The sequence below is a fragment of the Podarcis cretensis genome (genome assembly GCF_951804945.1).
Source record: "Podarcis cretensis genome assembly, chromosome: 1".
NCBI classification, from domain to species: Eukaryota; Metazoa; Chordata; class Lepidosauria; order Squamata; family Lacertidae; genus Podarcis; species Podarcis cretensis.
Window position 1 is genome coordinate 103205001 of NC_137170.1, and position 12741 is coordinate 103217741.

General features: G+C 40.7%; 1 protein-coding gene across 2 annotated transcripts in view; it reads right to left on the minus strand.

The window, feature by feature from the left end:
* The window catches only part of ZEB2 (zinc finger E-box binding homeobox 2), a 168799-nt gene that overhangs the window by 1595 nt on the left and 154463 nt on the right, over positions 1-12741 (minus strand). For both annotated transcript variants that reach the window (XM_079993115.1, XM_079993114.1), the window contains exon 10: positions 1-466. This exon is cut by the window's left edge and continues 1595 nt beyond it. In XM_079993115.1, coding sequence (XP_079849241.1) covers positions 1-466 — 466 coding nt within the window. The remainder of the gene's footprint in view (positions 467-12741) is intronic.

Genomic DNA, 12741 nt, shown 5'->3' on the forward strand with positions numbered 1-12741 from the left:
TCTGGATCTGTGTCCATACTTTTGTTTTCGCTCTCTTCCTCCTCCTCCTCTTCAAATTCCTCATCCCCATCCCGTCTTCCCAGCTTCTCAAACCCATCTTCTCCTTCCTTCTCGTGCTCCTTCTCACTCTCCCCATCTCTCGGCATACTCTCCCGCTCCTCTGAGTCAGAATAGCCTTGAGGAGTAATACTCTGTAAATAGGCCCGGTTCATCAGTAGCTCCGTGGTTTCCAAGTGACCCTTTTCTCGCGCTTCCCTTTCCGCTGCTTCCCTCTCCTCTGCCTCCCGTTTACAGTAGGAATACCTGTGGTTCATGTGTTGCGAGTAAGACCCGGAGTGTGAGAAGCGTTTGCCACATTTATCACACTGGTATGGCTTCTCGCCTGAGTGCAGTCGTGAATGCTCAATAAGGTGATGCTTGTGTTTGAACGCTTTCTTGCAAATCTGACACTGATGTGGTCTTTTTCCTGCAAGAAAGCACAGTAGAACAGAAAGAGGTCATTACACTGGAAAAAGATGCCTTTAAAAATAAAATTATACATAGCACAACCTTCAGTTTCAGCATTTTAGGCCCTTTTTTGTTTTCAGAAAACTTGCAAGACAACAGGTGGGAAAGGCATTTTATTGGTAGCACTATGCCAGAATCCAGCTTGTAGCCAGAAATACTTTAGTTGGCAACTGAATAGCATGATGGCCCTAATCTGTTCTGCAAGCAACACTGTCTCTACCTGTGATTCCCAACAACTGGCTTTCAGCGCATAGCTGTCAACGTTTCCCTTTTTTTAAAGGGAAATTCCCTTATTCCGAATAGGATTCCTCGCAAGAAAAGGGAAAAGTTGTCAGCTATGTTTCAGAGTCATGCTGCCTCCAACATTCAGCGTACAACATAGCTATGATGGCTAGTAGCCACTGACACTTATATCCTCCAGAAATGTTTTTAATCCTCTTTCAAAGCCATCCAAGTTGGTAGCCATCACTACAACTTGGGTGGGGGGGGGGGACATTTACTTATCTCCATAAGTAAAAGAATTAGAAAGTTTTAAAATCTGAAATATTAAAATAAAGGAAGCAGACTGGGTTATGCCAGTGGCATAGTATGTTGTTCCCACTCATGCACAGTGTGGGGGTGGAAATGTACCCAGGGGAGAGGTATGCACTGCCTAAATCTAAAAAGTGGAGGGGGATAAACCTTGCATTATGGGGCTGTGTAAGAGTAGGGATTCCAGATAGGCTTCGGTGCATTTACTTTTTCTAATCGGCTTCATGAGAATATCTTGGGACACCAAGCTTCTAAAGGAGTAAAAATAAAGATTTTGGAGGGGGTGGGATACTCTCAAATAAATTAGGGTTGTATTTAACTCACTCAGACAAGAGCTGTTGAAATTAATGGAATTAAGTTAATCAAATACATTGATTTTAATGTGTCTACTCTGTGTATAAGTTGGATACAACTGATACTCTTGAGAGGAGAATTCTATATTTCCTGCAGTAGCAGGGTAACAATTGTGCATTAATAGTGGAAAAAATTGCTTGCATGAAAAGCCCCCAAATAAACATGAGCTCTATTTTTAATAGCTTTCACTTTCTGATATATTCTGTATAGTGTTTTTTTCAACCTGAGGACAATAAAGAAAAAGTAACATGGAGTATCAGTAGAAAACTGGCCATGTTGAAGAGCAGCTGATGCCTGCAATAAAGTTTGATAAATATCCTATTTATTTACAATTCTACAGACTCTCTCACTTACGTTTTGTGCTTCTTTTTTGTCCTTTATTGAATTAAGGGCATCTGACTATAAACAAGGTTACGGTTACTTAATGATTCACTTTCTCCAGTTCTGTTTCATCACGTAGCTCGTGATTTTAGGGGTTTCTCCATGCCTCATATCAAGAAAATTATTCGGCTTTAACAATATCAGCTTTCAGGAATTTCTGAATGTTAAGCCTCAGTCAAACTCTGGAAAGCCCTTGTTTTCCTGAAAACATAGGAAAACTGCACCTAAATTAATTGTAGCTACTTTCTACATAAAGAATTTTATCAATCAATCAGCCAGTCAATATTTTTTTATTTTAATATGATAGTTTATTTATCAATCAATTATCAGTCAATATTATTGGTTTGGGTGGGGGAAGCTAATCTAAGTTGAGCATTTATATGAGCATGGCCGGTTTTTACAATTAAATGGAAATCCTAGTATGGGAACAGTGAATTACCTTCTTTTTTACTCAAGCTTCTATCCTTTCCTCCATCACACAAGTCATCCAAAACCATCTGAATTGGTACCACTAAATACCAGGGGTGCTACCCCCATGTCATTAAGAAACCCACACTAAGTGAACTAATGACACTTCCATGGTTGAGCTCTCCTTGGAAAATGTTGCACTCCCAGCTTTTTGATAATTATGAATAGTTTTCTGAAACACTGTGGCAAGCACAAAGGCTTTTATATACTGGTTTAACTATGGTAAATTCTGAGAGATACTAGATTAGATTATCCTTGAAATGCCTTCCAGTCCCAAGAGGCTCCAGGGTCTCAAATGTGTCAAAAATGAAATAGTCAGTTCTTTGGAGCTTTCTGTTTGAACTGCTCAAAATGGATGAACTCAATAATCAAAGGTAGTACAAATATTAATAAAGACATGAGACAATGTGAAGGGGAGTGTTGCTGCTGAATTACATAGCAGAAGAATCACTGCCTCACTGACCACATGCACAGAAACTAATTGTGAGGACCGAAAGAACGACATTTCTAAGAACTCAATGTTGAAGCCCTTAGTCAGGAAAAATTCCCATTAAACTTTAGTGAGAGAAAGATTTAGTTCCCTATCAGCAGCTACTGAGATTTGCTACATGAGCAGAATTGTTCCTCACTGGTAATTTTGGGAGAAGTTCTCTGCAAGTTGTCAGCCATTCACTGAATGCTGAAGTTCCCTTCTGCTGCATGACACCATTATTTCCACTGGTATTTCAAGCAGTTTCAAATCCAATGTCTGAAACTTGACACCCGTACCAAGCCTAAACACATCTGGTTGATTTGAGGCCACAAATAGCTCTGGAATGTCTTTGACACCTTCCATAACTGCCATACTTAAAAGCTTCATTCCAAATTAGAGCTGACCCCCCCCCCTCCAAAAAAAGCTTGTCAGCCTGATAGGACTGGGCAAAACCTAGAAACGTATGACACAATATTTAAAATATAAGTTTCATAACTGCACCAACTTATGCAGGCGAGCGTGTCACTTGTCACTGGTGATGTCATGAACACCAGCCAACTGATTCTAGGGAATGGCTCTGGGGTATGGTGTGAAGACACACAGGGTGACCACTTTGTTGAAGCTAAGCAGGTCCGAGTCTGGTTAGTTTCTGGATGGACAAGCACCTGGGAACCACCTTGGGATCCATGAGAGAGGAAAGGTGGAATTGAAATGCACAAAGCCAAACCAAAATTACACTAGGTGGTGCCTTAAAAAAAAAAGGCACACCTCTTTACCTTTATATTATCTGTTTTGTGATTGCTTTTTTTTTTTGCAATTGCTGTTTTTTATAACTGCTTTGAATGTTGTGCTTTAAATGGTTGTAACCTGCCTTCAGACTTTCAGGTGAAGAGCAGGTAATTAACTAAAATAATAGTTCTGCTTCTTCAGCATGCCTGATGTTTACATACTGGGCATTATGTAGTCACAGGGGCCGCCGTGCCTTATGTCTTAACACAAACCACACAACCTAAATATATTGTGGTTTTTGGTACATAGATCGCATCATTTTGGCCTGCACACACTCTGGGAGTCTGCCTGTGCATGCTCTCCTATGCAGACAAGGGTGGACTTTCAGTGGGCAGGGAGAATGGCATTGGCAGGCATAATCACAACCCTTTCCCACGATTCCCCCATGCATGTCTGCATGGGGGTTCAAACTACTGGTAGGCCTAGGAAAATCCCAGCCTTTGCTGTTTCCAGCAGCATAAATTCATGCCAAGGTGGTCATGACATCCCCTGGCATGCAGTTGGAATGTGCAGGCTTTGGCATTCCAACACAAACCACCCCTAAATGTGGACTCGTGGCGGAAGGCCAAAACCCAAGTCTGGGCTAAATCCAGTCTGTGCTGGCCGTTTCACATGCCTGGCTCACCCACTGCAGCAAACCAGCTCAGTCGATGGCTTTCTCCCCCAACTGCTATGAGCTGAGATTCATAATAAGAATAGATAGCACAGCATGGAACTAGGAGAAGGGAGATCATGAGAAGGAAAACACAAGCCATATTGTAAACTTCAGGGCAAAGTCTACATCCAAATGGGGGGCGGGGCGGGGTTTGTATTAAAAAACTGATCTTAAAGTCGCACTTCAATAGCTGGCAAAACTCAAAAGTGCCCACTTCTGAGCCATTGGTGGACAAAGTCATTTGAGTAGGAAACAAAGAATGTGGCATTGCTTGCATAATTTAGCTGTGGTGTTTTGCAAATGTGCATGGCAGTTACCAGGATTGCTCAGTGCTCCAGGACATACCTATGTGCAAGAGGGAGACTCAGTGTGCAAGTATACATGAAGGGAGTTGGAATGCTATCATATCCCTGGAATATACTCTTTCTCCAGTATTTTGGTAATGATAAGCATTCCAAACACTTTACAGGTATTCACAAGAATTACAATGACCCTGTAAGGTTGGCACTTATGACCCCCACGCTGCAGATGTGGGATTGAGAACTGAGATTTACAAGTAGTGACTAGCCAGCAGCCAGCTGACGTGTTTGGGACTGAGGTACAGTTTGAACTTTCCCCCAGTCATTATGTAGTTTTATTATTGAGTTGCAGAACCCTAGCTGTATATAAGGTCCTTTTGGGGAAGAGCAAACAGATACTGTGCTCCTGCTGCTGTGAATGTAATGCAATGGGTTTTTTAAAGCTATATTCAATGTTCATGTTTGTTTTCTTTAAAAAAATAAAATTTGCTTAAATATCTGTAAACTGCAATTTGGACCAAATCTGAGCCACTTAGAACACAGACTTTTAAAACATTTTTGTTTCCTTTTTTATGTTGTTAGCCACCTTGGGCAGGGTGGGTATTGTAACTGAAACACAGGGTTAAGATTAACTTTAAATTTAATTAAATCAAAATTTGATTCCTTGCACTGTGGTCTACTTTCAAATGGCAAGTGTCCCAGTTCATCTCAAATGTTTCAGTCAGGATCTGTTGCTTGGCAATGCAGTTAGAGTTATTCTTTGAAAGCCACTGATACACTCAGATCAAAGTTGCAGGTAACTTGTTTGATTCCCTCTTCTTGTTTTTGATTTGCTAAACAGCTAAGCTGAAGAAGAGCTCTAATGTTATTTCAGCTGCTCCTCATAAACTTTGTTAAAGGTATGGCACTACTATCACACGATCAGGGAGCTCACATGAAGCAGATAGTCCCAAATCTCTATTCCATGTGAACTTTATGCCAGCTGCACTCATCCACTGGGAAAGCACAATGCACGATTATCTCAGTTTTGTTGAAAAGGCAGCTGAGAATCCCTGGGCATGTGATAAGAAGAGTGACTTTTATCCACATAAAAGTCATAACATGAGCAGGAAAATCAGTCATGTTAACTGACCTCAGGTGGACTCCCTCAGATGAAAGAGAGAGAAAAGGGGGGAGGGAAACCATGTCACATTTTAGAGGAAAATAAGGGGTTGTATTCAAGCGGTTGGGTTCCTCTGCTCATGAGAGACTTTTTTTCCTCCACTGAGGCTTCTGTTAATGGAAAGGAGAAGGAAGACAGTTTTCATAAATTCCTCCCTTTATCCTGCAGCCCCCACCCCCTGTGCCACCTTCAGTGCTGCTGTGGTCCCCCAACTTTCTTGAGCAGATGGGGGGATTAGTTAACAGCCACCTTCTTCCCCTTCTACTTACAAAAAAACCCAACTCCACAGGTTTAAATATCCTTCCACAAGCAAAGGGACACCATTGGATACCACCCCCCACCCCTAATACTATAATAAACTATAGGAAAACACTCCTAATTACTTTGCAAGCATATGGTGGTAAATGCCAGATGACTAGATGCTAGAGAACAGGATCTGACAAGGCAAAGAATAAAGAATGCCTCCAATGGCAACAGTGTTCATAACAGAAAGGAAATCAGACAAGAACTGAAAAATATCTCAGAAAGTATGAGATTCCTTTGCTCTCAAGACAATTATTCAGGCATAGTTTGATCAGGTCAGTGATGTGATAATAGCCACAGAAAGATGGCATTGCAAAGGTCATCCATGTCATTCTCTCCTGTACCTGAAATACAGCTTCTGGTAAAGCTCTCCCTTGACATCCCTATCCAGCCTCCGCTTGAAAACAGATAAAACAGAGCAGGGTGTTTTGCTTTATTACTGAAATGACTTAAACATACAAAGCTATAGACTGTGATATTATTTCAGTGTTTTTTTAAAAAATGATTGAACCCCCTATGAAGGTAGATAGATAGGTTCTTCAAAAGTTTAGTGCCTGGTGCCTTTACTTTTCTTCGTGAACAAGCCACAAAGAGATTTAGAGCCCAGTCCTAACCCCCAGATCAGTGCTGCTGGAGAGAATTAAGATTAGCTAGAGGTGTCCCTGCACTGGGCTCACTGCTGGGTGGAGGGGAAAGGGCTTTGCCACAGAAACCCCCACTGTGCCCATCAGGACTGCAGGCAGTTGAGAAGCTTCTGTTCTGGGGTGAGGGCAGAGAAGGGCTGGAGAGGAATCTGCTGGAGCCTAAGTCAATCCATTTGCAGGAGACATGCCCAGTGTGGGCTCCTGGGCTGTGCCAGTCCAGAGCTGGTGCAACAAAAAATAAAAATAAATAAATAAATCCTCCTCCACCTACTGATCTGGCTAGCAGGAGCTGGCAGGGCTGCGGATGGAGGAGAGAATTTCGGTGCTCTGCGCCCCTCTTCAGATTGCTCTGTTATTTGTTGTTTATTTGTTTTTTTCTTATATTTCAAACCAGCATGTATTCTTTAATGGCAAAAAAAAAAAAAATGCATGCTCAGTTTTGGGTTCAATTTGCTGTTTAGCCTCTAAATTTGTCCCAGCCTTATGAAGTGATTCTGTGCTTTTATCTCCCTGCATCTCCCCCTCCCCCTTTTTAGGCCACTGAATAGAATCCAGCCCTGATCTCATTGGCTGATTTGACAATTCTGCCTCATTGATGGAGAGATGCCTTTGAAATGACCCTGGGTGAGATTAACATGTGAAATTATTTATGAGTTATGTAAGACAACTTAAACGATGATTAAAATACATACATGGTTCTTCACTACAAGTATACAGCAACGTCACATGGTCTACAACAGAGCAAAGCTTTAAATTGTCCTGATGTTTTCGTCAGGAGGCCTGGTATTGATTCTGTTAACAAATCTTCTCATTCTCCTTCTTTATCCCCTTGCTAAAACTCATTATTTGATAGAGTAAAGGTTGTTTCATTGTTGTATTATGATCGGAAAAGCACCAATGGGGGTGATATATAAATACAATTAATTATTATTATATGTTTAAAGATATCTTACACAAATATTTGTGTGTGTGTGTGTGTGTGTGTGTGTATTTGCACTGTGCTTTTATCCCACATCCTGACTCTCTTAGGATTTGCAATGAAAAATAATTATATCTAATCATTTTATACACACCCACACACCCAAAGGTTTACAGTTTCATTGCTACATATAAAAAACATGTAACAGCCCAAAGATACAGGCTTTTTGGGCTTAGATATGGGCAAACCATGTGTTTTGAAAAGCGATAAATTTTGTTATTCCAGTGATATAACAGTAAGTAGGTTTGGGGACTGAGGAGTGTGTTTGCAAAGAAATTCCAGACTTGGAAGGTACATAAGGAATCATCTGGCAGCGGTTTGATTTTTTAAAGGCAGCTGATTGAAGCCACTTAGGGGTTTGGATGTTAGAAGTAGTCCCGGTGGAGCTGGATTAATGGGCAGAGTGTAGTGAGGCGGTCAAAGGTGCGTTATAAATGCAATTTGGCGTAATTGCAAATACCACACTTGCTCTGTTGTTACAAAGAAGAAAGACTTCCATTTCTAGTGCAAATTTCATGAGCTTTGAATTTACTCCAAGAAACTGCATATTATTTAAGTATAAAAAGTAATCCTCATATCTGAGTCGAGTGATAGAAAATTATCTATAAACAGGATGTAATTTTTTTTATGAATCAAGCTCTAAATAAGGAAAACTTGTGAGCTAGGAATTCAGAAGAGCAGCAAAAGAGGGCTGATTTGCTGCTAAAGCTTGAGAACAATATTTAGTTTACCGAATCAATCTGGAAACAAAAGTAGTGCTTGCCTCAGCATAAAAGCTACAAAAATTATATATAAAAAGAAGTCTTAATAAAACATGCAGTTGGAAAGAAAAGAAGAATTAAAGGGAGGACGCCACCATGAAAGCTCTCGTCGTTTCTTGTGAATGATGAAATGGAGCATATCATTAACCAAGGTAACAAGGCCACAGGACTCCTAGGCATGCCTATGAAAATATTAATTTGTCCAATATGCAAAAATTCCTGCATATCTTTACTGCAGGGTGTGGGTGTGAATTTGTGCCAAAGGAATTTGCTGTGGAAAACTAAAAATGAAACGTCCATTAGGTGTTGGGAACTCCACACATAGGAATCTTTTGTCACTACTAGGTTTTTTTAAGTGGAGAATGAATGGTCACTCCATGCCACCAACTTGCTGTCACCATGCTTCCTCCTCTTTCTCAACCCCCTTCCTTAACCGTCTTCTGAGCACAGCTGCCTGGAAGCTCCCAGAGTTGATATAAGGACAACTGTTTAGAAAGATGAAGGGAGAAAGAGTTTGGGGAAAAGTGCAGTATGGAAGTGAGAGCTGGACCATAAAGAAGGCTGATCGCCGAAGAATTGATGCTTTTGAATTATGGTGCTGGAGGAGACTCTTGAGAGTCCCATGGACTGCAAGAAGATCAAACCTCTCCATTCTGAAGGAAATCAGCCCTGAGTGCTCACTGGAAGGACAGATTGTGAAGCTGAGGCTCCAGTACTTTGGCCACCTCATGAGAAGAGAAGACTCCCTGGAGAAGACCCTGATGTTGGGAAAGATGGAGGGCACAAGGAGAAGGGGGCGACAGAGGACGAGATGGTTGGATAGTGTTTTCGAGGTTACCAGCATGAGTCTGACCAAGCTGCGGGGGGCAGTGGAGGACAGGAGTGCCTGGCGTTCTCTGGTCCATGGGGTCACGAAGAGTCGGACACGACTAAACGACTAAACAACAACAAGTGTAGCAGTCGGAGGACCAAGACTGCTATGACCTTTCTCCCAAACTCTTTCTCCTGCCATCTTTCTAAGCAGATTGTCCGTATATCAACTCTGTGAGTTAAGCTAGGCTAAATAATGATGATGATGATGATGATGATGATGATGATGATGACTGGCCCAAGCCACCCAGTGAGCTTTATGGCAAAGCATAAATTGGAACCCAGATCCATTACCAAATCCTACGGTCCAAACCCAATATTATATCCACATCGCCACACTGGTTCATGCTATACGGTTTAGTCACTCCACGTTCTCATATGGCAACAAGGAATCAATTCAGGAGATCAAACAAGGAGTCATTGTAAGCTGCTGGTTGCTTAAATTTCCAATTTTAGGTTGCTGGCATCCAACGCGTTACTAATCTGGGTAGCAGAGTTAATAAAAAATATTTTAGTTTAGTAACTTTCAAATAATTATTTGAAAGACAGTGTTTTACATCTAAGCACTTCTGTTTGTAACCCCAAGGGATACTATTCAGTGATAGGCTGTAGGAGACTTAAGCAGTCTCCTGGTCACTACCAATGGCCCATTACCAATGGCCCTTATCAAACGGGACTCTTTGAGAATTAAAATATCTTGCCCTGACAGAAATCAGAATTAACTACCAAACCTAACTTCTGTTTCGTTTTCCCCAGTGGTGCTCATCCAACAGGTAGCATAAGGACTTTGAAATGCTGCTGGCCTTTCAATACTTTTTCCTAGCTCATTTGGCCACATACTACTGGCATAAGACTATGACAGAATGGGCTTTTTTGCAGGAAGCATCTCAGATGGTTGGATACAGTACAAAGGGCTTAGATTTCTGTTATAGTATATCTAACATGTGAATTCCAAACTCCTTTTAAGAATGACAAGAACAGCAGCAGCAGCAACATGGCTTCACTTTTCTAAAGTAGTGTAAGCCAAGTCACAAAACTTGTGCCAAAAAAGTGGGCTTGAGACCTCAGTGTAGTCAGGAACCAAGGAGAGGTAAATCACTTTAAAATCACAGGGGAATATGAAGAGCACAGATAAATAGAAGTGTATGGCATGAGTTAGTCAACTGGGCCACTGCATAAGTATTAGCTTCACTGCATTGTGTGAAAGCTGTATATGATATAACTGGTTATAAGGCGACAGCATCAGACCATTCCAGAACAGCTGACCTACAAAGAAGAAGAAAAGTGTGGACTGCATCTTCAGACAGATCAACACTTTGGCTTATAAATCTATGCCCATTATTTGTGCTACTCTAGAAAGACAGGATAAGCACTAACTGTCCCCAAAAAGATGAGGAAGGGATAATGATTCAGGCACTGAAAGCAAAGGTTAATTGCAGTTCAGAGAGTCTTGCCCCGAACACAGAGTGAAATTTCTCATATATATTAATAGATGAGACAGCCATTCCATCGCTCTGGCTTTTTCCATAACTTTATCAGTTTAATTTGCAATTCACTTAACATTTACAAAAGAGGCCAAAGAAGAAGGAGGAAAAGAAGGAAAAGAAAAAGGCGAATGGCCTTTACATTTTCTTGAAGTAAACTTTAGCTGCGTAAATATGCAAGACAGGTAGTGGAATAAGAAGGGCAGGCTCGTGTTAGTTTGCAAGTGTTCCCCCTTAACTTACCACTACTGTGCTGCTGTTCCACCAAATTAGATTAAGGTCACAATACTATAAACACTTGCCTAAGGGTAGGTCCCATTTAATTCAGTTGAACTGAGTAGACATGCATAGGATTGCATTCGTAATCTGATTAAATGGCCTTTTACTACTCTGACTAAAGTTAGGATAAAACTATATCCTGATGTTTCCTGCTATATGAAGACTGCTTTTGCTGAAGTTCACAAAACAAACATGTGTCAGAGATGAAGGAAACTTAAATCCAAATCTCTTAACTCCGGGACTAGGCAGTTCTATTGTGGGAGTGATTCTTCTCTTCAAACACTTTTATTTGTGCTAAAACTTGAGGCAGAATCTCACAGAGATATAAAATAGATAATGGTCAGGAGGACAGGAGTATTACAGCATTGCACATAAAGTCTTCCTTGCTTGTCTAAAATCAAAGCATATTATCTGCTTTTTTGCAAATCAAGGTACCTGACTTGTCAAATTTCCAGCCTTTCAATTGTCAGCCTATGACTGTGGAGCTTATGGACCACCGACTTTACGGGATTCAACCATATGTCCAGATCCCAGTATATGAGAAGGCCAGCTCTAACAGAAGAGGTTTACGGTAGTAGTGTAGCAAACCATAATATTTGCAGATGGCTGCAATAAAATCATTCAGGAGAGGAAAGGTGCAGGGATGTAAAGCCTGCAAAGATTTTCCTCCTCTTCAGCCATACAAACAATTGCATCTGAGTAATGCAACGTAAGGAATATGCACACCAATGAACCAAACAAGCTGGTGGTCCAAAATGCTACTTTATTTCCCTGCACCCCTAATCCCATGAGTATTTTAACTTCCTTTTTATTTTCTGCATAGGATTTAGCTTAAAGAGGCAAGGAAAGAGTACTAATGTTGTGGAAGACCTTTTATTCCTCAGTTTCAAAAGACTCAAGTGAAAGATTTTGTGTCTTTTAAAAGACACAGCAATCAAACGGGAGTAAACAGTGTTGTTTTAATACAAGATGTTTTGGATATTTCTTCATTATTCTTGTTTAGGCTTAGTTGGGATTTTGAAATATTGAAAGATACAGTAAATCACGGGCACAGTTAGGCCAACTCCACAATTTATGTAGCAATCATTATTCTCCATCAGTTGACTAGTGTTACAGTGCATGTCCCTCATACATGCTTTCCATGTTGGCAGACAATTTTATTATTATTATTTATTGAATTTATATACTGCCCTAATACCCGGGGGGTCTCAGTGTTCTTATTACATATAAACAAACAAAGAAACAAAATACAAGGGTAGAGCCACTCTTTGCCTCATTCCCCACACCACACCCCAGGTGTTAGGACATTGTCAGTTCAGAACACAGGTGACCAGACTGTGACAAATTATATGCCCTTTTTATGATTCTGTCCTGTTTGGTGACTGACTGCTAATCAGCTGTTTGTCATACACACTTGCCTCTGTTGGTAAAAGTGTGCATGGCAATTAGGGATGGAGGATTTAATCCATTGGGTAAGTGATGCAGGAAAGAACAGAAGCACCTGCCACTCATGAAGCAGGCTGCCCTGTATTCTGGAGTGTATTCACTATTACAAAGTGAAGGACTATTAGGGGAAGAGTTTTTAAAGGATTTGAAAAATTTACACACACACACACACACACACAAACTTTGTTTATAAATTTGAAGTGAAAGCAAATTTCCCAGATTTTGTAATGAATGTGATTTATAAATGCATAAAAAGCAAAGAGCATGCTTGAAGGCATAAAAGAAGATCTATTGAAATTTACCATTTATTCTGCTTATTAAATAGAGGTGAATGATTCCCATTCCCACTATCCTTGT